Source organism: Ammospiza nelsoni, chromosome 2 (genome assembly GCF_027579445.1).
Source record: "Ammospiza nelsoni isolate bAmmNel1 chromosome 2, bAmmNel1.pri, whole genome shotgun sequence".
NCBI lineage: Eukaryota > Metazoa > Chordata > Aves > Passeriformes > Passerellidae > Ammospiza > Ammospiza nelsoni.
In genome coordinates, this window is record NC_080634.1 from 11,295,265 (window position 1) to 11,322,025 (window position 26,761).

The 26,761-nt window shown below is 38.0% G+C and overlaps 1 protein-coding gene across 5 annotated transcripts in view; it reads left to right on the forward strand.

Moving 5' to 3' along the window:
• The window catches only part of USP25 (ubiquitin specific peptidase 25), an 87,373-nt gene that overhangs the window by 22,714 nt on the left and 37,898 nt on the right, over window positions 1–26,761 (forward strand). For 3 of the 5 annotated variants that reach the window (XM_059493316.1, XM_059493313.1, XM_059493314.1), the window contains exons 4-6: window positions 8,754–8,877; window positions 14,965–15,127; window positions 26,618–26,704. In XM_059493316.1, the coding sequence (XP_059349299.1) occupies window positions 8,754–8,877; window positions 14,965–15,127; window positions 26,618–26,704 (374 nt within the window). Of the gene's footprint in view, window positions 1–8,740; window positions 8,878–14,964; window positions 15,128–26,617; window positions 26,705–26,761 lie in introns of all 5 variants that reach the window. The other 2 variants (XM_059493315.1, XM_059493317.1) reach the window with 2 other exon arrangements.

A 26,761-nucleotide genomic window follows, 5' to 3' on the forward strand; every position in this document is an offset into this window, starting at 1 on the left:
GTGAGGTTTGTTTTTGTTTTTTTTTCTTTTTTTTTTTTTGTTTGAACTACCTTTAGACATTACCTTTACATATATGTATGATACTGATCAAAGGGTGAGTAACTGAGCTTTACTTTTTTTTTACCTTTTGTTTCCTCCCCCATATTATAAGTTTTGTTTTGGGGTCATGCAGTAAATAATTTAGGGCAAAAGCTGGGTACTCCTCTGTCAAAACAAAATTGGAGAATAGTCTGTCATTGTTTGTCTTGATATGTTAAAGGTTAATATTGTTAAGAGTAGCTCCTCCCTGACAGGAGTGACTTTCCCAAAGATGTGGGAGGTTAAGTGTGAATTTTGTACTAAAAGAGTAGGTATTTGATATATTAAATTAGCATTAAATATACCCAATTTTAAACAATTTCATTTAGTTGATACAGGAGGTCCCACAACCTGCATTTCTCTAAGTCTTGCAGGTTCTTATCCTTTGTTTTAGTATATAGTAATTTTTATGGGGAGAAAAAAATAAAAATGTTCTGGAAATAAATATAGGAAATAACATAGAAGTAAAAGTCAAAGTAAATTTTGTAGTGGGATTGATATCTGTAAAATCCAAGTTTCTTCATGGTATAGTTACTTTACACCATTTCCAATGCAGATGGAGAATATTTTAATTGCATACCAGTTCTATGGCCATATATCTAGTACATCTATGTACATTTTATTAAACAAGTAGGATTATTTAGTGCCTCCTGCAGTAGGTTTTTTTTTCCTCCTTTGTTTTGCTCATGGTGGCTTCAATGTAAATAAGTTTAGTTAGATTTCCTTATCAATTGTATAATTATCTTTTGTCTGTAGAACCTTGGCATGAACTTTTAAAATATTTTTATTTAATTGGAGATGAATTTATTCTCAGCATGTCCAATCTGAAAACTGCATTTAAATCCTTGGTCTTATTAGCAACCCTATATAAAATGTCCTGAGTGCCTTATAGGTAGTTGTGTTAGCCATGCAGTAGTTGTGGTGGGTGGCTTGGGGTTTTTTGTGTATTTTTTCTTTTCACTCCTTTGGAGAGAAAACACACACGATCTTCCCCATGTGTTTAATTTTCAGTGTCAGAAAATTGCCATTGAGGGAATGAAGTCTATTAAGAAGAAACTCAGCACTGTGTCATAGTTTCTAGTACTGACAACCTACTATGGCAGTGAAATAGTAAGCTGGATTCTCTTGAAGTCTGTGTTTAATTAGATTTAATAGCAATCCCATTAATAGAAGTATTTAGTTTTGCTGTCACTTAGTGTGCTGTACAACCTTACTGAAGAAATGAGGTGACAAGGGATATGGATCAAATCTGCAAGAGCCCACATTACCCATGGCAGATGGTCAAATTGAGAAGGGTAGGTCATGAGTTGTACATTCCAAGGTGAATTTCAGGATTCTCTTCTCTTCTCTGGAGGACTGAAGGCAGATTCCTTACAGTTATACAGCATGACAAGTCAGTGATCAAGAAACACCAACTGCTGTGGGAAAAGCAGGTTCTGAAATTTTTTTTAACATCTTTAATGTCTGGTCAGGTCCTCACTGGCAACAAAGATGGGAGCCCTTAGCCAGTCTTTGCTGTTTTAGTTAGACTGAAAGCACTTTGAGATAAAGGCATCTTGGTGAACTTTTTATCATGTTGGAGGACTTAAAGGGTAAGAACTGAACACCTACAGCAGAACAAAAGTCAAAACCAGTGTGGCCATGGAGTGCCCCCCAAGCTCCTGTAGTGATCTGTAGTGAATGCTTCTGGAAGAAACCTTTTCTTGTAATGTGCTTGCCTGTAATTGTTTGGATTCTAGATTTAAAAAATGCAGTGCACCAAAAAGGCCAAGCCTTAGGGCCCTGTGTTAGTAAACACTGTCTTGTAAGGGGGTGTGAAAGGATACAGGATGGGAAATCCTCAGCAGATGGCTTTGACCATCACTGCTCCCTTCTGCAAAAGAACACATATTAGCAGTTCTCAGTGGCTATGCTGAGTTAATGACAGGATCTTGTCTCTCAAATTTGACTCCCTTTATTATCCTACATAGGTACAATTACATTAATTTATTAACACTCACCCTTACTGTTCCTTACTGCTTAACTACCTCTGTGTGTTTGGAACTGGGGATGTTAAGACTCACCGAGCTTTGTGGTCCTGCCCAGTTAAAGCATCCAAACTGGGAAGGAGAAAGTCACATATAAATACTAGAGCTGTCTTTTGTGCCACAGAAAACCTCCAGCCATTTACAAAGGCTGTTGAATGTATTCCTTGCATAAAGATGTATCAGATGTCAGCTTGACTGACTGCATTTCTTTGATGTGGTTACTTAATTAAAGGGGTAAAATGGAAATGTTACTGTGTACCATAACAGCCAGAATTGTTCCCTGGCTCTTCCAAAAGTGACCATGCTCATAAATGGTTTGAGAGTTGCAGCCAGGATGGTAGGAGGTGTAAGGAAACCTGGTTTGTCTTATTACCAAGTGCAGATGCAAAAAAATAATAGGTTTTCATTAAACCTGCTCCGTCTGTTAAACAAAGATGGACTTGCACAACCAGTGTTACTCATGATGCTTGCTTTTTTGTCTCTTCAAAATGGCGTGTGCAAGCACCTGCAAATGTAGTATTTTCACATCAACAGTGATGCAAACTTAATCTGATCCTTTTGCAAAGGCTGTTTTAACATTTTGACTTTCTGTCCCTTCTTGCACTCTGTGAAGAGAAAGTGCTCAAGCATTAGGTTTTCAATGTATGGATGCACACTTTTTAGTCCAAGGTAATTTCAATGTTTCACTTGGTAGAGGAAATCCTAGGCATTGTACTTAAAGAAAAACAAAAGAAGTTTAGTAGTACTTCCAAATATTTTCACTTTATTTATTTCTCTAGAAACCTTTTTATTCCCATTTGAAGTAATTTTGTGTATTTCCCACTGTGGCTGCACAACAGAACTGTTGGATTGCTAAGAATGTATCCATTTTCTTCTTATTATTGAAGGAACTTGAAGAACCCAGGATTAAAGGAAGGAACAGAGTGAAAAGATGTATTTTGGAAGTTGTGTTGTGTTCCAGTGAAACAGCTGTCAGGACAAATTCTCTCCTTCCCTTCTTTTGAAAACACAGTTATTTTTCATTAAAACTAAGTTATTAGTCTTTGCAATTGCACATTCCACAGCCAAAACAAAAGATTTCAAGCCCTTTTATAAGGGCATATTACAGTGTAACTATGAAATGCCACACACAGCAATTTGAGGATTGTAGACTTCATGGCTTCTGGCTTTTTATATCCTCCTGTTCGTACTTTGAGCCTTTGCATATATCTCAAAAGTCACTCAGCCCTTTCCTGTCAGGTGGAGTTTAGGCTCAATGGTACCTACATCCTTCTGAAGTGGTGTTTATAAAACATTTCTTACTGTTCCATTCTAGAGACTCTGAAAAGTATATAGGGTAATTTCTTTTGAAGCTTCACTGCCCCTCCTTTTAGACTCCTAGTGTCTTGCCTGAATCCCTTTTGCTTCAGGTTAAGTCCTTTACTCCAGTGTGCCCCTGTGGAAATTATAGCACACTTCATTCCTTTTGTCTCAGATGACGTGTTGCATGTGAAGACAGTGTATCAAAAGACTTCTCTCAGATCTAAATGAAACAGCCTAAATTCCTTTCAAGAGGTTGGATGCATTTCCTATACCTATTGTAATTTCTTTTCTTCTCATCTACACCTTCTTTAGTATGCTTTTTTCCTGAGCTGTGGCACTCAGAACTATAATGAAGACATCAGCTTAGTTCTTCAGAAAAATAGGTGAATCTCTATAAATATCCACGTAGTACTCTGACAGAAGTGTAACACTTCCTATTTTCTTCAGTGCTGTGATGAAGTGAATTGCAGATTGAACATGAGTCGGCTGTAGCTCCTGGATCCTTCTTGGCACAAGTCCTAGTCAGTCTTCATTCTCTAGCTGCTCATTTATTGTTTCTGTCAGTAGAATTTGACAGTGGCTTCTTCTGTCACCTTGCCTAACTCAGCCATCTCTATGTGTCTTCATGACATTTCCTTCTACTTCAAGGATTATTTGTATCATCTCCATCCAGGTTCCTGGGAGTTTTGCCAGCTTGGTATGTCAAGGTCCCCGCTTCAAATGTCAGGAGTCCTGTACCTTGAGGTCCTCTTTTCATCCTACAGGTTAACTTGTTGCTTTGTGTCATGATTGCCTCTCTCCTTTCCCTTCAGTGTGGGAGCCTTCAGTTTAAGGTGTTATAATTGCAGGGTGTTGTAAATACAGCTGAGATGAGGAAGCTGTGGGATAGTGGTGGCCAATATTTACAAGCTCTTGCACCAGTACAGTGGTTTGAGTTGGCTGAATTGCTGCAGGGGTGCTGGGTGCTCTTCCTACATCCAGTTTTAACCAAAATTGGCATATTCAGCCACATAAATTCCTTTAAATCTTCACCTTAGGAGCCTGAGACCACTATGAATTTAACTTCACAGAATAGGTGGCAGTATGTAGGATCTTGCTTAACTCTGCTTGTAATAAATAAACCAGATGTAGTCTCAACTCCATTTAAGAAACTTCTGTATTGTTTATGTGTTGAAATTGGAATGTTGCTGCTGAATTTTCATTCTTGGCACTGCTCTGTTGAACCCATCAAGGCTGCCCCTTCATTTTCCTCCCTGTTCCAGTTGTTGCATCACTGTGGATGTTTATTGCTTATCCCTGAGTTCAATTGCTACTTCTGATCTGTCTCTCATGCTGAGTTTCCCAGCCTACTTAAGTTTGAAGTTCCTACTCTCTGCCTCCTCCTCATATAAGTACTAAGTCAACAACACAGTAATTATTTTAATGACCTGGGCAATAACCAAGTAAGAACCCTTTATTTAAATGATGATTGAAATTTCCTAAGTAAACAGATAATTTTTCTTTTTAAAGGAAGATCTATGGGGATAGATATATTGTGTGCATTTATTATACATGCAGTAGTATTTGACCCAAATTTTAATATACAACTTAAAATTGTTTTATAGAATTACAAACAATGTCAAACTCTCTGAATCTTATGTATCAGAAGGACACATTATTATATAATAATAATAATGTTGTAAACCAAGAATACAGATCTTAGTAAAACAGATGATTGATTATGAATGTTAGTTTTCATTGAATAAACACATATGCACTAAACCAGATTGTGTTGATGTGAAGTTTCTTCACTTAGGGAGAATTTTTTCATAAGCAAAGTTTATTTCCTAGTCATGGCCTGGTTAAGAATATTTGCATTTTCTAAGGCTATTTGGCATTAAAGTAATAAGTACCTTTACAAGGATGAGCCAGTGAGAACTGAAGTGTTCTATGAGCTAAATGAGAGGAGTATTACAAAACTGGCATGTGTAAGTTAAAGTCACTAAATCTGGACAAGAGGCATTAGTCCCACACCTTTATGAAATGCATCCTTCAACCTATCACAGCAAAAACTTGTGTGTCTGATAAAATCTTTGAGTAAAAGTCATATTTTTTTTTTCTTCAGTCTCATGGTTAAAACAGTAATCTCTTGGTCAGATAGGAAACATCAGCAGCTCAGTTTCATGAATGAGTTCTACTACTCATAGCTGCAACATTAACATCCCCATGCAAGAATTTATAAAACATGAAGATATTTTAAAAATTATAAAATAGGAAAACTATATTAATTTCATGTATTATATGTACATTTGTATAGTGTATAACCAAGGAATGCAAAATGTGGAGACAAGGTAATAGATATACTTTTTTTTTTGGTTTTTAGAACAAAGAGTTTGGTCTCAGATTTACCTTTCTTTTGTGACTTCTATTGAAGTCTTCTTTAATATCTTGTGATTTAGGATTCAAGTTGTATATGAGGTGTTGCAGCTTAATGAGTTACTGTGTGAGCTGTAAAGACATTAACTTAAATGTCAAAACCATTTTTATGTTACATTTGCTCTGAACTAAAAGCTTTCATGAAATAGGTTACCATGGATGAGCTGATATTAATAAATGTAATTTGGGACATAAATTATGCTGGATAAGCCCTCTGTGACTTGGACTGATTGCACCACTCACATGTAGTGGTAATATCTATGAGTGAGTCTTCACTCTGTTGTCTATTTTCATGCAGAGCTGGAGCAATGTATGGCTAGAACATTTCTAAAGAGAATCCTGTAGTGTCTGCTCCAAAACCCTTGCATGTCAAAACAAACTGTTTTGGCTCATCTGCTTATGGGAAGCAAATGGAAGTAAAAGATTTGGGGTTTTAATGTTAAAATTATGTAACTTTGGGTAATATGAATGGTAATAAACTTCTAAAGACTTAAGGTGCTGATATAGATTAATAAAAATTAGAGAGCTAAGGAGTTGCAAAGAAGTTGAATATTTTAATGGAAGTGAGAGTTAGAGTTGATCCAGATAGATTTTTGTATAATGGGGGAGTTTTTGTTAAATACTTCATTTTCATCTACATAAATTTCTTTTCTAGAAAATCGTTCCCATATAGAGAAACTGACTTCTTACTTTAACTTTTTTATTGTCATGTGAAAATGTCATCACTCTTACCTGACTAGAGACTTGCTCAAGAAACATTCCTCTCTGTGAGGAAGTGAAATCCCATCCTTGTCCATCAGCATGTGTGGCTGCTGGGTTGTGACCACTATTCCTGCTTTGAGAAATACAGCTTGGTTCCAGGGAAGCTGTGTGTGGCTCCTTGTAAATGTGCAGAAAATACAACACAAGCACCACATTTCAGAACAGAATAGGCAGTGTGTGTGTGATGAGGAGATCCTCTCATTTGTCAACCTTTCTGGTCTCCTCCTGCTGTCAGGCTGTAGGACAGAGCAGGGTTTGCATGTGACCCAGGCTGAGGTGGTATTTTTGTCCAAATTATGTTATTCTCATCATGGCAGCATATTTATCAAAACTTCTCTGGGAGAGACTTCTGCTGGTGGTGGTTGTAATTGCTTTAGTACTTCTGAAGGAGAATTTCAGGCATCTCAGTTGAAGTACCCTTCTGTTACACTGGAAGATCTGAGCTGACTGTAGAAAGCCTAAGAATAAAATTAGAAAGTGCTGCTTTTGTACCAATAGTGGTTTTCCATACTTCTAGGTCAGGACAGATTGCCCAGTATACTCTGCAGGTAAGAGTGCTCCCTTTAAAGGCCCACTAAATAAAATAGAAGATCAACCATTATTTGGAGAAAACAGAACTGAATTTAAAACTAGGTTTTGAAGATGCTAGTGTTAACAGGAAAGTTTCTTTACAACTTCTTTCTGGTTTCAGCTTTTTGCACGGACAGGTCATCCCATTTTCTGTTCGTGTGTGACTATGGCAATAATTTTTGTATACTAAGTTTAGTGTTTTGTTCTGATCCAATGAGAAGCATCCCATAAAAGAAAGCTCAGGGGAATAGGGGAAGTTACAGTCTCTACAGTGGGTGGCCCACACAGGAGCAAAGTCAGAACGTAGACAGACAAGCTCTTTGGAGTAATTGGGTTTGCCTGTGGAAGGAGAAATATGCTGACAAGCCTTTTGTCTCTTTTTGTGAGCAATTGCCACTTTCAAATCTGCATCTCTTTCTCCCTGAGCCTTTCAGCTTCCAATGGCCAAACCCCAGGCTGGAGACAGGTCCCTTTCATAACTCTTTGGGTAAAGTTTGCCTTGGAAGAGGGAGGCTCAAACCAGTCAGTGCTCCATGTGCATGTGCAAATCTGATATTGCACACAAGTGTCTCTTTTACACTATTCCTTTATTTCTGTCTGACTTGGAAAATGAGACTTCTGACCTTTGAAATGGTGATAACCAGTGAAGTGACCTTGGCTTTTTTGAAGGTCTTGTGCAGCTGATGGACATTCCTGTAGGCCCTACCTGCTCTAAAAGCTCGGCTGTGCCTGATGAGGACATGATTTGTGTTGTGGTGTGTAGTAGGATCCCACCTGAATTAGGAGCAGGGGTGTTGTTGTTGCCCTCAGGAAATAAGGAAGTGTATGGGGAATGTCAGTCTTTGATTCTTTGTAGAAGTGCTGGTGAAGAAGGCGGAAGTAGAGCTATTTTCAGTCAGTAGTCCATCCAGAATTCCCCATTTATCCAAGTATGGATGCTCATTTTCTCTCCAGTATTTGTTTTTTTCATGCTGAGATGCGATACTTTCAGTAGATGAAATCGAATTTAAATATGTTCAGAAAAGGAATGCACAAACAGGATAGAAAATAATTAGGTTGAGTAAGGAACTGTTCCACTTGTTATGAAACTGTGTGAAAGTATTTGGCTTACCAGGGTACAAAATACTTGTAGAATTTCGGGCTGTGTTGGGAAAACACTGTTACATGTTCCTTCATGAGGAGGAAAAATCAACTATGCTCAATTAAGGTATCCTTTTAAAATAAGGTCCTCTTCATCATGTGTTCCTTGAAGCAATTGATCTCAGTAGCTGAAATAATGCATTTAAGTGTATTGCTTTAAGAGGGCTTTCAGAAAACATGTATTCCTAAATTTGTCCCTTAGCTTTGTGAAAGTTAAGAACATTAGGAGCAAGGAGAACCACAGCCCATCATGTCAAGAGTGAGCTGCTGAGGTTTTTGTCTGCCTTGGAGGCAGAAGGGAGTTGTTATTGCAGGGTTAGTGGTCACAAGAGTGTAGGGTGCAGGAGGGATGGACTGGAATGGTGCTCAGCAATCCACGTGGACTCTCTCCTCTACAGTAAGACTTACCTTTCATTCTGTTTCACTTTTAATTTTGAGAAAGATAGTTTTGCTTTTCAGATGTGATTGATCTCACTGGAGATGATAAAGATGATCTTCAGAGGGCAATTGCCTTGAGTTTGGAGGAATCAAACAGGGCATTCAGGGAGACTGGAATAACAGATGAGGAACAAGCCATTAGCAGGTAAACAACCAACTTATATAAAGCAGAAATTAAATTAAAGAGTTGGAGATTGGCCTGTATTGCTTTTTTAAACTTTTAACAAATAATAACTTGTTTACTTTTACTTGTGCTACTGATATGCCTGGCTTCAGGATGCTGCTTTAATGTATTGTATGTTCTACACTGGAAAATAGTGTATTATGTGTGGACTAGGGTTTAATAAAATGTTTCATATTTTTGTATTTCTTTAAATATGGAGGAAGTGGATGGAGATAGAGAATGTGTGGTCATATTTAAATAGGAACTAAACCCAGAAGTTTCTCTTGTGTAACAGGTAAAAAGCAACAAAACCAAAATATAAATTAAGAAGCTAATAAATACTTTGTCCCGTTTTTTGCAATTTTCATTTTACAATGACATTTTCTTCCCTCTTTGCTAAGGATGAGATTGAGGGAGTGGGTATTAATATTGTGACTTGAGGACACTAAGAGCAGATGAAGAATGTTATTAACCTATTTAACAAGTAAGATTTATAGGCTTTGAGTGAAATTCTGGATTTCAAGTTTTATAAACATAACTCTCAGTTTGGGTGTGATAAGAGTCTTTCAGTTAACTTTTGGTCAGATTTTATGATAACTTTTTGTACAGTGTATGTTTTTTGGTAATGTTGATACAATTATGAAATATTTGGGACTTGAACTAAGCCTGGGTGTAGGGTTGTGTGGGAGGGATGTTGTTTCTCTTTTTCCATCTGTCACTGGCCTTGGGAGGAATGTTGAGTTTTTCATTTGTGGCTGGCCTTGTTCTAAGGGAAACAGGCAATGATTTGATCCTTGATAGGAGGCAAAGTACTACCTCCTCGTAAAAGACCAATTTTATAAAAGAATAATTTAGATGGGGGAGATTAACCATGATATTTTTTTTCCTCAGTTCACTGTGTTTGATAGGCTAAATGACTTATTAGAAAATTCCATTTCTGAGAATATGGATATTTTATTACTTTATCAACAGTAGTTTTCTTTTCCCTTTTGAAAAATAAATATGCTAATTGTGAGGATAAATGTATTCCTCTACCTCTCCATTTGTGATAAAAGATATCTTGTTATATGAATTTAAGATAGCATATTTTAGGAGGGAAGGGTGGGATGAAAGAGGTTTATATGCTCATTAACAACTGGAAGAAGGATTTAAGGGGTTGTTTTTTTCTAAAACCTCAGTATGTGCATGTATGCAAGAGGATGATGGAAGTTCTGTCCAGTTTTTTTCAGAAGGTCAGCTCTTGCATGTTCCTTTTTGAAGGGCAGAATTGCTGTAATTACAGAGTTGTGATTTAAGCAGGCACTCAGAGAGATGGACCTATTTCTGGAGATGGAAAATTTTCTCCCTCTTTTTCTTTACCCAAGCCTTGACTGCTTCTGCTGTGCTCAAGTCTTTGTAGCCTTGAAGATTTAGGATTTTTGCTGTAGACTGTTTTTTACTTTTGAAACTAAATTCCTCCCCCCCACACCATTTGGTCCTACCTTAGCCCGTACTATTATTAGTATTATAAATACTTAATATTGAAGTATTATAAATACTTTTAACTTAAATTACAGTGTGTATCTTTCTGGCTGCAGAAAATAACAAAGGATGACCTTTTTCTGTGTGTACAAAGGCATCTAGACAATCTGGTTATTTGCTGAGAAAAAGTTGGTCCTATGAAATAGAGACTCACATCTAATTGCAAAATTGCACAGAGTAACATGTGCAATGTCAAATGAAGGGCTTGTTGCAGGTCATATCCTCCTTGGTGCACTGCACCACACTTTCTATGCTTGCTGGAGGGTTCTTTGGATCATTTATTGCACAAATTCATTTCACAAAGCCATGCAAAAATATTCACTGGAGGATCCATAGTATTTCATGACACAAGGAAGGGAATGGGACTTTGCTTGTGAATGGAGGCAGAGAAGAATGAGGATCTTGAAGGTTTTGGCAGCATTGAGACATTAGATCAACTCAGTAATTTAGCAAGAAGCACCCTAAGCTGATGACAGATTATGTCAGTGTAGAACAAATATAGGAAATTCAGAGTTCTTGAATTCTTAATCGAAACTGTTCAATCAGTTTCCTTAAGGGCAGAATTTAGACTGGTTTTATTACAAAAAGACAAAAGAAAAAAAACACCCCACTTTGTAGTTAACACCCCAGAGAAGAATGTTGGCATTCCTACAGAAAGTGCATGAGTTGTGCAGAACTTCACAAAACAAAAAATAGAACGCTGTGGTTGTAAACAAGTCAAGCTACAGCCATTTACTTTTGATTTTCTAGATAAAACAAGAAGCAAAAATCAAATAGGAGGTCAATAATAAGCAAATTTAAACAGTGAAATTGTTTTATTTAAAAAAATGTAGGCTATGTGCATATTTAAATAGTTTTTGCTATGGTGGATAATTTTTTCAGAGGTATTCGTGGTGGTTTGGAACCTAATTTGTGCAGATTTTGTTAGGGTTTCCAAGGGAGAATTAATGGAATTTCTTGACTTGTGTAATTAATGTTGTAATGCATGTAGAATTTGTCTTCCTGAATGTAATTGCTTTAAACCTAGTGAGGACAGATGTGATTACTGTGTAGGTGTTGAGAGAGTGCATCTGAAGTGTCCGAGCTGAACATCTTGTACATGGCACGTTTCAATTATTTTCCTGTTTCCTCTTTAAATCTCCTAGAGAAATGTGCTTGATCAGTGTATTTCCTGTTGTGAAGAAGTTTCTCCTCTTTATATTACTTTTTGTGGATTGAAGTGTGAAGATGGTAGAAGAGGGCTTCACTAGGGAAGCCAGTGAGATATTGCTGGAAGGAGAAATCAGCTGTGGCTGTGGTACTGCCCCAATAAAATTCAGTCCGACTGTCAGTGCATAAGGGATGTGCACAGCCCCTGGGCTTTTTTTAAATCAGGGTCATTGAAACTGCTTGAGACTGTGGTTAGGCATTGTGTGTGTAGATCCAAGGTGGAGTTGTAGAATGTTGTAGAGTCAGGGATATCTTCCTGGATGTCCAGCTGTAAGACAGTCCCAGTACAAATACCTTCCTATGCTCTTTTAGCTGAGTAAGCTGCCAGAGTGGGCTTTTCTGCAGCATGCTGAGTGGGCTCGCTTAGAGTGTGGTTTGACAGAATCTTTGTGCCCTGGACTTGCCTTGCTGCGGGGTTTTTGCTTTGTCTGGTGAACCCCCTGCAGTTCTGCAAAGGTGCTTGGCTGTGCCCAGCTTGTTACAGAGAAATAAAACACTGCTTTCAAGTGTCATGCCAAGCCTGGCATTAATTAACCCTTGCTACAGCATTTCCCACCAAACAGGATTCCAGCCCTTGGAGGTGTGGAAGCTGTAGGTCCTGTGAGTTTGGGGGGGTTGTCAAACTCTGCACTCAGCTAGCTGATGGCTCTGTGCTGAGACTGTGCTGTTGGCCCCAAGAGTCACCAAGTGGGGTTTCAGCTCTGTCATCAAAATTGCTAAATCCTTGTCAGAACTCTCTGGAAGGATGCTTGTTTTGTCAAGCAATGTAAGATTCTTGATCTAGGTGATGTCCCAAATTTGTGACACTATGAATGTAAGACAGTGAGCATTTTATATGAGATATCCTCACTGTGCTAGTAAATACATTTATTTATGTAGCATTCTAGCTGATCATTAGCTTCCTGTTTGCTGTGCTTATTGCACTTTATTTCACTTTTCAGTTTTGATTTAACTGCATCACAGCTATCATTATGTTGGAAAATTAATTCAGCAGATAAAATGTGCAGTTATTGCATGTGCTCTCTGAGGAAAGATAATGTTATAGGTAGATTAAAGAATAATAGAAAAATACCATGATACCTTCAGAAACAAATACTTTATTAACACATGGAAACACGTTTTAGGTCAAGCTAGAGGGGAGTAAATCCCTTAACTGCTAAAGAAACACAAACTCAAAATACAAAGAAATTTTAGTAGGTAATTAAACTGATGAATGGTAATGCTCACAGGATCAGGGAACTCTTTCAGTTTGAGAGTATTTATTTTTCTGAACTTGAATCTTAAAATACCTTGAAATATTCTTGAACTTCTGGAGAGAACAAAAAAAGAGGAGTTTGGGTTTTTTACCTGAAACACAAGTGGTGTGAAGTAGGTATTGTAATCCTGTTACAACATCATTTAAATTTATTCCAGTCTGTCAATCTTCCTGTCAGCTTTAAAGGTCCCTTCAATTTAGATTAAACAAGATTTTAAGCAATTCTACTTTCATGACAAGTTATTTGAACTATGTGTGGCATTTTTTTAATGTCACGTTGACCAGCTTTTGCTCTCAAACCAGAGATACGTAGGTCATCCAATAATTTTGAAAGACTCTGTTAGTGAAAAGGGAAATGAAATTGACCGTTTCTTTATATTTTTGGGGTTTTTTAGTAAAAAAAAAATATCAGAGAAGACACTTAAAACAATCAGGGTCAGGTTCCATCTCTGTGCAATGTTTGAAGAGATGTCAGAACAGAAACTCTTAGTGGATTATGTGCCTGTCCTTTCAATGCTGTTTACAGGGTGCTGTAAAAAATAAATTGATTAATCCTTAGGAAATTACTAGATTTAGGTTCTTTCTGAGACAGATACAAAAGTGGTATTTGTGTCAAATGGTCTCTCAGATTTAGAATGCCTCTCCTTTACTGTATTTTTTCTGACATAAGTATCAATGACAAATTAGTATGTTCCCCAGAACAGTTATCTTCAGTAAATTCATATGATATTTCATAGTTCTTGGTAAGATAGCTTTTCTTTCTTTGATAGGAACATAGCTTGAAATAAAGATGTAGGTAGGAAATGGAGAGATTATGAGGAGGGGGGTTGTCTGTTTCTATGTTTTTTCTAAGATGTTCAAACTTTATCCTTTAGGAGCTCCCTTTACAGGCCAACCTAAATCTGCCTTTTTTTGGTGCTTAGTGACTTGAGAACTGAGAGGGGTCAACTCTTCATGCTGCTCAGACTGCTTAATGGTTGTGATGCAGCCTGTGAAATCCTGTGCTTGGTGTTGGACAGGAGCTCAGCCTTTTGTCTGAGGGTTGGACTGGATGGTTGGAAACAGTGACTGTTGTGTCAGTAGTGCCCAAGCCGGACTCTTGGCTTAAGAGCTAGAGCCACTGTTACAGGACCTCAGTGCATCCATCTCCATCTTTCTCTTTAGAATACACCTACCACAAATTACTTTTAAGGTGTATTTTGTCACCAGGCTAAGCCACCTGTTGATACAGAAATAATGTATCAGATGAGGCTTGAGTTGGAGATCTTCACAGCCATCAGATCCTATTGTCATGTGAAATATGGATAATCAGCATAAATCACACAGGAACAGTTTCCAGCAAAGAAAGTGGTCATTGAAGCATACAATTAAAATGTTGGGTGGCATTTGAAAAATTTTAGGGAGAAGACTTTCCATGGCTCATAAAGTAATTACTTGCCATGTAAAGTGATTAACACAGTTGTATAAGCTGCAAAAAGGAAAAACTAAGAAAACTGCCTTCGTTTTTGAAAGCTGCCTTGCTAGCTTTGGCTTCCTGTCAGTAAACAAAAGATTGGTGACTTTGTGCTTCACATAGCAATAAAAGCATTTGAGGATGAAAGCATCGTACTATTAGTGCTGCCTAAAATTTGTCCATCCTGTTTGAACCTGGTGCTTAAATAATTGATGACTTGTAGACATGGCTCTTTTATCTAGAGCTCTCACAGGAGATTCATGCACTCGCTGATAGGATTTTCCAAAAGGTAATATGGAATTGCTGTAGCATAGCTAAAAGTAAAATAGCATTTTTGGAGACATGTTATTGCATATAATATAATGTATAATATATATTGCATATAATATAATGTATAATATATATTGCATATAAGATAATATATATATATTGCATATAATATAATGCATATAATATATATAATTTTGCATATATTGCTCAGCAACAATAAGTGAATGATGTCATTATGATGTCTGTATTGCTACCTGCATATATTTTACTACTTGGTGGGGTCGTGGGGTTTTTTTTTAATTTGTTTTTCTGAGGTCTTAGCTTTTTTTCTCACATTTTTCCCTCCCTTCTGTTCTCAAAGAGTTCTAGAAGCCAGTATTGCAGAAAATAAGGCGAGTTTAAAGAGGACACATCCAGAGGTATGGAGTGACTCTCCAAACCCTTATGATCGAAAGCGACAAGACAACTGCCCAGTAGGATTAAAGAATGTTGGCAACACGTGCTGGTTTAGTGCTGTCATTCAGGTAAGCACTCTTCATTGTATCTGTTGGGAGGTGAGTCAGCTCATTTTAAGTGAATAATTTAAAATAATCTCTTTTCCTGGGAAGTTTGGGCCACTGCAAGAGATAAGTTTGTGCATTATTTATTTATTACATCTCTTAATGTGTCTACCTCTAAGTCAGATTGAAGTGTAGAAGGTGCTGGTAGCATATATAAGTGAAGCTTCAAAATGTTTCTTATTATGAAGAAGACAAGGAGTTGACTCTCTAAAGATCCTGGGTGTATGCAGCTCATGCTGTCATCAGTGACAGTTGTGTCTGCTACAGATACCCTCCTCAGGATGAGGATGTGCACACAGCCTTCCTGAAAGGCAAGGAAATCTCTGGATTGCAGTTTGTGGTTCCCATGGGACACTTCAATAAACATCCTGACCCTTGCTGGGTCTAACACAGCAGGACACAAACAAACTAGATTTCTGAAGGGCATGAGGAATAGCTTCTTGGTATGAGCACTGATGGGCCAACTAGGGGTGATGCACAGCTGAATCTGCTGTTCCCCAAAAATGAAAGAACTGAAGATGGAGAAATGTGGGTACTCTTTCAACAACCATGAAATAGTGGAGTTCAAGATACTGCTGGGAGTGAAAAGGAATAACAGGACCCAGACCCAGTTCAGGAGAGCAGACTTTGTCTTTTTCTAGAAGTTGGTGTCTGGGGTTCCATAGGTGGAAGTGCAGAGATGCTTAGGAAAGCTAACAGCATTCCCTGATTGCCAGAAGAGTCTGTTCTGCTCTCAGGGAGCTCATAGCCATGCAGGCAGTGTGCAGGGTCTGGAAGCAGAGATGGGCTGCTGAGCAGACTGGAGATGTTGTCCAGGCATGAAGGAATGGTATTAGTAAAGTGCAAGCTGATCTGAGTTGGTGCCTAAAAGGTTGTCTAGGGTAACAAGAAAAGGTTTTGATGTTCTACTGGGCATAAAGGGCTGAGCTAGGAGAATGTGGCTGAATAGAGCAGGTGAGGTTCTCAGTGCTTTGCTTTGCCTCAGTCTTTACCAGTGGGATCTATCTCTAAGACGTCAGACCTGTACATAGTTGAGGGAACTCTGAACAAGGATTTGTGTGCAAACTTGTCCCATACAAGTCCACAAGACCCACTGAGCTGCATCCAGTGGTGATGAGAGACAGAGGGAAGAAGTCTTAGCAAGGCAGCTCTCTCTCATTTTTGCAAAGTCATGGAGAATAAAAGAGGTTTCTGATGTACTTGAGCCAGGCTTTTTAGAGCAGTGCATACTGGGAGGATGAGAGGCAATAGGAGTCATTGAGATAAGGAAGATTAAGCCTGGATATAAAGAAGCATTTTCCTCATAAAGGCAGGCAGGCAGTGGAGGTTGCCCAGAGAGGCTGTGCAGGGTTTGTCAAATCTGGGAAAGTTTTAAGATGCCTGAAAAAAAGCTCTGAGTAGTGTGGTCTGATGTCACAGGTCAATAATGTGAATAACGCTAGTTACTTTAATGACCATCATCTACAAATTCCAGAGTTGTTTTCCACCATGTACCTCACTACACAGTAGTTTTGAAAATAGCTTTTTTCTTACATAGATACTCAATCTCATATGATATTTCTGTCTGTTCATGCTTGCCAACTCTTGTTGCTAGTACACTGCAGATCTCTTTACTGAGCAAACGTGTTCAAAACTTGCTGTCCTTTTTCAATCACTTCTGAATTTTACTTACCAGTGCAGAGTTGGTGAATTTACAGTAACCTACCTTCAGGCTAGAACAGATGGTTGGCTCTTTTTCCTCTCTTAATTTTTGATTGCCTCTTTGTTTGTACCTGGACTTCCATCTCACCTCACTGGTGCTTAGTTAAAAGCTTTTGTTGAATGAATTCTTCTGAAGTTGCCCTGAAATCCCAGTAGACGGCATAAATTGGATTGCTGTTATGCATGTTCTGCTTGACTTGGAGGTTTTTTGGTTTTGTTTGAAGTGGGTCATTTTGTGTGTTGGTTTGGTTTTGTTTTTAATGGGAAGGATTTACTTACCTGCAAGTTCTGTTTAGGTTAATGCTGTAGATCATGAAATTGAAAGATTTCTTTAATTGTTCTATGACCCCCCCACTTCCCACTGTAGTTTTTATGTTCTTTTCTTTCAGCATTTAGGAATCTAACAGATATTTGAATTTTCTGTGTTCCTGGCGATCTTTTGATGTTTCCCTTGTTAATTTCTCCTCCTTTCCTTATTCCATTGCATGCATAGCTCTTTTTCAGTAGCAGAAACATTGTCCTAACAGAAGCAAACATTTTATTTCCATTAAGATCTTGATGGGGCTAATGTAAACTTGGTGTTTTACCTTCTCTGTTGTGTAATCAGATTTTATATTCCTAGCAGCCCAAAATCTAAAGGACTGATTTTATGTGCATGTGCATTTCTGTTAAAGATTTTTTTATATAGGAAATTGAAAATCTTTAGATAAATGTTTTTATGGGAACTTAGATTTTTAATTTGTTAATCACAGAGATAAGAGCAGAGGGCAGAGAATGTAAAAACCTATGCTAGACCTATGATCTCATGTTATTTATACCCAGTGTGCAACTTTATACCTTGCAAACAGATTAGAAAGAGACCTAGCTGGTTCTTATGGCCACCAGCCATATCATGTGAAAATCTGTGGTGTCTGGAATTATAATGGCTTGATCCTCAAAGATAGTGAAACTTCTGGAGTTAGGTCTATGGAATGTAATTTAAGCAAATCATTGAAAGATTTATAACTTCAGTTGGTTGAAAATTTAGGGTATTAATATTATCTGTCAGCCAGGAAGATTTATGTTTCCAGCAACCATCCCAGGAAATTTAATGCATGTTAATTTAGAACATTAGCTAATAACATACTTATGTATCCACAGGGCAGATTGACTACTTGGGTTGCATTGACTATGTAGAAGTATTTTTTTGCTTTCTTTGGGAGACTTTTGTAACCTGACACATCACATAAGTCAACAATATCTAAATGTTAACTACTGTCAGTCACAATGATATATTGTGTAATATAATCTAAAACTAAATTGCAAAGAAAGAAAAGTCATCCTTCTATTTAAGGCGTGCTTGTTAAGGAAAAAAAAGATTTTGACATTTTGATGCTTTCCTTTTGCAAGGTGTGTTTTTATAGGCACCAATTAACTGACTTAGTGAAATGCAGTCATAAATGGTTTGTGTATTTGCATTAAGAGTATGAAATTCCTGAAGAGACATTCGTAGTGAGTGACAGCAAGGTTTAACAAGATTCAAACATCACTGGAAATGTTGCTTTTACCCTGTCTTTATTTGTGCTGTAGAGAAATAGGCATATGTGGAAGGCATCCTCTTCTGCACAGGAAGAGGGGAGTCTCTCTTCAGAGAGCTCCAAAATAAAGTTTTGCTTTCAACAGGTACATTCAGCAGTGCTGGAATTAAAAGTAATATTTTTCCCACAGTGTAACTTCTAAAATCTGCCTTGCTGTTGAGGACTTGATAATAACATGAATTTAAAACTGCGTCCCCAAGACAGTATTTCAAAACAAAACTGTATTAAATCATGTTACCTGCCAAAAAATGAATCAAGTTCCTCAACCTTTTTTCTACCTCTTCTTGAACTTTTAATAAACCTACATTTGGGACAGGAGTTCACCCATGCATGATTTTGCTATTGTTTAGTTAGATGAACATTTATAAAAGTACCCATAAATCTTGAGGCTTTAGAATATTTCTGTGTTGGTTGTATGTTGTTTTTTTATTTATTAATTTTTAAAAATTCTCATTATTGTAACTACATATGTGCTCTTGAATTAGAATTTAAGACATCAAATTTTTTAAAGAAACAAAACACAGATACACCACTGTATGTTTTTACTTTTCTGCAGTAGATTTTAGTGGCCCCTTTGTGAAAAGGTAACATCATGGTTTTTCTTAGCTGTAAGAGTTTACAGCCTGAAAATGGCTTAGAAATAATAAGTTTATGGAGCCTGTGGAGTGGCTCCTTCATCCCATGCTGAGTACAAGTTAAGAGTTTTCAGGACATGGGATGTAGAAAGCAAGTAAGGACAGGACATGGATATGTTGTTGGAATCATATCTTAGGTTTGCTGCCTGTGCAAGTTCTCCCCCAGATGTTTTTGTTTAAGACCCTGCACCAGACAAACTTTATCTTTTGGAGTCCCAAGTGGGGTTCTGGTCATGTACAAGAGGAAATGTCCTGGCAGGTCCTGCCCTGTGGAAAAGGTGCCATGGGAAGTGCCCAGATGGTTCAGAGGATGTCACAGTGTGCCAAGGTAGATTTCTGTGTGTGGGGAAATCAGTGAAGACTGTACTGTGAATGCTGCTGTTTGCTCTTTCTCCAGTGCCATTCCTCATGTACCATGTGCACTCTCTCCCTCTGTCTCATGACTCCCAGAGGGCCAGGTTGCAGCTTCTCCCTTTACCAAATGAGGGATCCCCTGTGAGTCTGTCAGAGTAGGATTAGGTTTTTTTTTTCCCCCAAAAGTGCATAGCTTGCTGAATTAAGTCAGCAAGCATAAATCTCCTAGGGTGCTCTTTAACTTTTCTTTTCAGGGTCCCTAGCACCACTTCTGGCATTTTACTCTGTTGCATTGTGTTTAGGAGCAGGCTTCTTGTTTTCCTGATGTCAGTGTATTTAGGGTTAGGATCTCCTTTGATCCTAGACTTCTAGTTCTGGGAAGAAATGAACCAACTTGGTGGATGAGAATCAAGCAAGTATTTTCTTCCCAGCTGGTAGCTCAGCTACTTGCTTCTTCTCCTTTAAAGCAGCCTACCACAAGTATCTAACTTTTGCATTATTTTATGTTTCTGATTTGTCATGATGGATGGAAAGGATTGTGATGGATGATGTGGTAGTGCATTCATACAAAAAGCCTAGCATTATATTATTAAATGTGGACATTTATACATTGCACATGAGTCCCTTGCTTTGCTGGGCATGCAGTGCCAGGTTGTAGGCTGAAGAACTTTCAGTGTTCAGTCCCCATATGACTTAAAATGGTCATTGATGGAATATTTTCTTGCCACTGTTTTCACTGTGGAACAGCCTGAGGCAGAGGTTGGCGGGGGATATGATAGAAACTGCTCTGTAGAGTTTCATGGCAGAGCAATAATGATGTTGGAAATCCAGTTTCTTGTTTTCCATTCCTCTGTCACTCCCTCTGTTCCTCTGAGAAGTGAACCTGTCCCTTCCAAATTCAGTCATCCTATGATTTTTGCTGACAGGATATTCCTTTTCCTGCTTTTTGTGTTTCTGTAGTCTCTGGCGTCCTCAGGTTGCTTGCATGGTATTTCAAACTCTTACCTTACATTTAGTGATTTGTAATATTGCAAAATTTGTTACCAAGGTATGGAAAGCTTTAATGGATCATGGCTTTCCTTTTTACTCATAAATGGTTCTTATTTAATTACAATAAAGGATACAGGATGCATTGCTTAGGTGTGTTATTTAAATTCACATCACTTAATTTGGTCAAGAAGCTGAAAACTTCTGTAACCATGTAAGGAAATGTTGGCTGTGATTTTTTTTGTCCTTTTTTTTTTCCTTGCTTTGACCATGTAGTAGAGGAATGGCTGGATGGCATTTCTTAGTATGTGCCAAGACACAAGCATAAAGTGAATTCTTCTAGACACATATCATACTTAGCTGTCTTCTGAATTGTAGTAATGTTCTGAGTTTGTTGCTATAAACAAGTAAATGTTCTCTAAATGCAGACTGGTAATTCCATGGTGAGCTGTTTGTTTAAAATGTTGACTTAACCCAAGCCTGCTGGAGGTCTTAGTTTGACTTTCTAGCTCAAACAGTATGCAAGCTGTTTTCCATCTTCTTCCTTGTTGTACCTCAGCATTCTGAAGATGTAAGACATGATAGCTTAAAACTGCAAATTGTACCTAGGTTTTCAGCAGTTTGGAGTGCTAATTGGTTGTTGGTTTATAAGTAAAAATGTCCTTTTAGAGGTACTTTCCAAAGCTTTTGAGATGTGGGATTGAATCTGTGATTCTCACTACCACTGTACATGTGGGGTGGTTGTGCTGAAGTTGAGCCATCAGGCAGTGTCATATCTGTCTGAAAGAGTTTCAGACAGTGTCATATCTGTCTGTAAGAGTTTTTGTTTGAGAGGGGAAGGGCAAAAGAAAACTCCTCTTCCTATGCTTTCTCAGTGAAGTTTGAACAGGAACCTGCTCAAGTCCCAGCTTTGAAGCTGCTTTGCTCACTTCCCTTCTGCCTTCCTTAAATGAAATTTTCCAAAGAATGTGAGAGAAACTTTGGACTGTGCCAAATCCTCAGTATATATAAAGAGGTACAAAAGTATGTTTTGGGTGACTTCCTAATTTTCTTAATGCATGTTATTAGTCTCTGTTCTGGAAACAGGATTTACCACTTAACAGGAACAAGACACAAACAGGTGGAGCAGGAGACAACCCCAGAGTAAGTTAGGAGGAGGAGCAGAGTAGAAGGGAGCATTGTGCACAGCAGAATAATTGGTGCAGTAGCAGCAAGCAGCCACTTTATGGACTTTGTTTGAGAAAGTACTTTGGAGAATATGAACCAAAAAAAGGAAAAATAATCAATAAATAGGAAAAGTCTGGAAAGCTTTAAAGAGGAGAGAGAAGTGATTCTCCAAAATTAGAATCAAAGAATGGCCTGGGTTGGAGGGGATCTTAAAGGTTATTTATTATTTGTTTCCAACCCCCTGCCATGGGCAGGGACACCTTTCACTAGACCAGGTTGCTCAGAGCTTCATCCAACCAGGCCTTGAAGACTTCCAGGGATGGGACCTGTGCCAGGGCATCATCATCTTCACAGTTTAGAATGTCTTCCTAATATCTGATCTAAACCTGCTCTGTGAGTGTGACTCCATTCCCTCTTATCCTATCACTCCAGGATAGTCTCTATCCATCTTTCCTGTGGGCTCACTTCAGGTATTGGAAAGCCACAGTTTAGGTCACACTGAAGCCTTCTCTTGTTCAGGCTGAACAATCCCAGTTCTCTCAAGATATAGGGATATAGAGTCCAAAAGGCTTGCAAGTTGGTGACAAGTAGACTCAGCTGTCAGCTGCTCATATTTTTGCAATATGGAGCTTTGAATGCTAAAATTTAATCAGAGAGTATTAAATCACTAATTTGTGCAATATTTACGAGTACTTTTACTTTGAACCTTCGAAATATTGGTAACTAGTAAATTTCAAATTCTTCATTCTGTTGGAGGAAACATGGCAATGCATGCAAGTAGGACCATACATTCCATAGCTCTGTGTTTTTCTTTGATCTATTAACATGAATCAAATGTTAACACTAATAATACTCAGTCTACCCCATTAAAACTGGCTCTATATAACTTAAACCACCAAAATTGTTTGTAAAGAGAAGTAGGAACACAAATCTAATTTGTTATGTTGGCAGAGGCAAACTATTCCAAATAATATACTTTATGACATAGGGCTATATTTTTGCTTTTTATTATTAGAACAGTAATGATGTATTCACTATTTAAAATTGCTCTCTGCTTGTTACATAGAATGAAGGTAAATATGATCTTGGCTTTTGGCTTTAAAGAAAAAATGAAATAAATAAATAAATGTCAAACTGAAGTGCATAAAAGGCTGCAGATGACTAAATGAGGAAAATGGATATTGTGCTGTGCTAATACACATAAGTTTTCAACTCATACAAGATCATGTTTTAGCTAAATGCCAGTACCTAAAGGAATTTGTTTAGGAGCTCTGTAGGAATGCATGCTTTTCTTTTCTCTTGCCAAGAGTTGCTTTTCAAGCTCTCCTAGTAAGATATATTTAGTTTTTGAGTTTCTTCCTTCTGTCTTGTCTTCCCTCTGTCCTTCCAAGCTTAACCTTTGCAAATTCAGGGGGAATCTGTCTGCCTGTTCATGGTCTTAGGCAAACTTACATAAAGGTGATGCATATTAAAAATGCACAGTTCTTGTGGACTTTTGCCTTTTTCTTGTTTTTTTTTTTTTTGTTCTCAGTGCTGGAAACAAATACTAAATTGGAAGTCAAAGAGAACCAAATGTTTTCATTAATCTGTTAGTGAAACAGCTGGTTTTAGTTCCTGATGCTTACAAACTTGCAAGAATCCACCAAAGAGCCTGTCTGAAGCTCTCTGCAGAAGCTTCTTGGGTCATCTTGTACCTGGACTCAGAAGCAGTGTTTTCCTATTCTAACTGTTATTGGTGTCAGTAACTTTATTAATTTAGGACTCTGCTAGTGGCTTTTAATGACCTGTGTTGCATGCCCGACATTTATAGATTTAATATACTGACCAATTTATATTCTTGCAGCACTAATTCTGTTTATATTCTTCATCACTGTTCTTGAATGTTCAGAATTAATTCTTTATTCAGTCAACCTAAATTTTGGCAAGGTCCTTATGTTTGATAATCCTAGACTTTAAGGGGGGAAAAGGGATAAAGCAGAGTGTTTTAAGGGAAACCCAGACAACTTAGATTCAGAAATTGTGTTTGAACTCAATGTAAGTAAACATTACTCATAAAAGCGAATGTTTAGTATCTTACAGTATAGAAGCTACAGCTCTACCTAGTTCTCTCTGGTATGAATGAAAATACATCATAACCACCTATAGCAGGGGAAAGCCACAATGTCATGTATTCATTATTCAGTATTGTTAGTGTAAATGCCTTAAACTGAGACTGGATTTCTGGTCTTCTGTATTCTGTTCTGACAGAATACAAGGCAGTATTCTAAAAATCTGTTTATGTTGGTGGCAATTTGAATTGGTATAACTTAGCTTGGCTCAGACAATTTTGAGATGACCACTTTTAAATGGTTTAAATAAACTGGGGGGAAAAAAAAGCCACAAACCCACCTTGTAGAGAGTTTTTATTTCATTCATGAGTTTTGCGTACTTGAGTCAATTGTAAAGGTTTTGATCAAGGACAGTAGATGTGAAGTGTCCACCTTTTAGATGCAGCCTGTTTTCTTGCCCTGGGACTCCTACACCTTCAGTGTAGCTGAAGCCAAGTGGGTAAGAGGTGAGGAGCTGCTCCATGCAGTTTGGAAAGCAAATCTGTTTGGAGCTTTAGGCTAGGGCCAGTGTGAGGCACTTGGGCCAGGGACAGTCTCTGCTTTGTCTCTTGGTGGCTGCAGAAGAGCAGCTTCTGCCTCATGGGCCACTTACTCTAGGTGCAAGGAGCCTGGACAAAGTTGGCTCAGCAAATTGACAAGTGTTTTGCTTTGCCTCTTTTTGGGCTCTGGGGTGGTTGGCCTTGGAAGGTCTCTGCTGGGCTTAGGTGAGCTCCTTTTTATCTCCTTACCTCAGGAAGAACTGCATGTTCCCCACTGAGATACTTCAGGCACTAAAACAGTTGGTTTCAGGCACTTGTTTACACTTACACTGGGAAATGATCTTTTTTAAATGAAGGTAGAAGTTTGCTTAAGTTGATTTAGCTCACTATAGGAGAGCTACAGCATGACTCTGTCCTGTGTGCATTAGTGGTGTTGGCAGCACATAAACTGTGAGGGTTCTGCTGTATCTCACAACAGCCATGCACAGAGTAAGCTTTTCTGGCAAGAAGTTTAACAACTAAACATCTTGCATAAGAAATTTTAAATAGTACAAGGTGGAAGAAGAAAAGAGCAAATTGGACAATCCTCTTAATTACTCTCAGGGGATTGCACAGATGGGTTTGTTCAGGTCAGTCAGAAAGCATGGAATTATGTTCAGTAGACTTCTGAATTTAAGAAACTGATTTTTTGTGAAAAACTTGTTGGATTGAATGCCAGGCAAAAATGCTAAACTTGAGTAGAGTTTTCTGTACATAATTTGTGTGTTTGTATTATGAAATTGGCCTGCTCAGCTGCTGGCATTTGGATGACACTTGGATTAGTTATGGAGAGAATTCAGCCTTTGGACATTATATTTCAGCAGCTGGTTTATTTTGTACATAAAACATTGCTGTGTTTTGCTTGCCGAAGAGCCCACCAGTGGAATGCTGTTACATCATGAGACATAACTTCAATTAGTATCAGCTTCTAGACTGACAGTTGAATTAAATATTAACATTTTCTATGCTTTGAGTAAGTAAACAAAGGACTCTGTTTTAATCTACCTTCTCTGCAAGGATGGATAAAAGGGGAACGTGTATTTTGAACAGCAAAATAGGAAAAAAGTTTGTCTCAGTTGTCTACCTTGATTCAGCAAAGTCAGAGAGATCTTTTTCTGGCTGATGTTTTGGATACTTTTTAAATCGAAAAAGAAATGTGACAATGGAAGCCTCTTTGTTTTGTTGGGGATGCTGTACACTGTGGGGTGTGGGAAAAGGTTGGACTCTGTATGGGCTCTTTCACAAGGAGAATCAGGAACACGGCAGTATTTTACAACCTTTTTATTTTCCTACCAATATGTTCTAAATTACTGCAATAAGTGCAGAGCCTCTTCACAATTTGTGTTTCACTTATTTGGCACTGTGGTGTTGAAAACCTATTAAACTGATGTGATCTGTGACTTAAGTCTTTGCATGGGTAGGATGACTTCTGGGATCAAAGTCTATTGCTGGGGTAGGCAAACTCTGCCTTTCCAAAACAAATAGCTAAGTATGTGATGGAGTGGGAGGAGAGTTAATTATAGATTGTAAACCAAATAAAATACAAATAGGAAGGCAGATCTTTCCTGTGCTTCTCTGATGAGCATGTTTAAGGTACTTCAGACCTTTCCTCCTGCTCTGTCTTCATCAGAATGCTCTTCTGTAACGTAGTGATTTTTAGTTAAGGTGCTTTTTGTCTGTACAGAAAAGCAGTGATGCAGTTCCACAAGTTCTGAGACCTTCAGTTCTCAGCTCAATGCATTGGACTTGCAGCCCAGAGTCATCTTGCTCTTGTACTCTCTTGGCTCCAGGCTCTGTTGAGTTCTTTGCGGATGTGCCTGCAGACACCTGTTTTCATGTCCTAGATGGACAGACACCTGTCTGTTCATGTTTCCATAAAATGGGAATGTTATCAGTCCCGTACCTGGAAAGTTGTACAACCCAATTTCCTTACTCTAATGTGCATCCTTCAGATCTTGTAGGAATGGGAAGAGAGGACAGAATGCAAAATGTTCAGCTAATGCAAGTGGAATTGGGTTGCACATGGAGAGATGTAGTCTCTGTGCACTGAGGAGTAGATGATAGAGGGCCTACAAGATAAATTTTAGATGGCTAAACTGTGTTTCAAGTCATTTTGGAAACCGACAGTTATACAATTCATAAAATTCTTGTTGTAAAATGTAATTTGCCTATTATGTAAAATTATTGTTCCTTTTATGTGATTAAATGCAGAGTTATTTTTTTATTACACTGTTTTCTTGGCAAAAGTAATTGTCTTCTGGTGAAAATATGTTTAGCAATACTCTGCCTTCTGAAACAAAACACTGCATATGTTTGACACTTCATTTATTTTGCTAAGGCTTATTTGGAAGAGTTTTGTATTGTTTGTAGAAGTGCTTAAAAGTTTTCTTAATTTTTTTCTTTTCAGTCATTATTTAACCTACTGGAGTTTCGAAGACTAGTTTTGAATTTCAATCCTCCTGCAAATGCTCAAGATTTACCCCGAAACCAAAAGGTAAAAGGAGAAGCTGATTTCCTCTCATGGCTGAAGAGGGCATTTCTGTCTTGTATT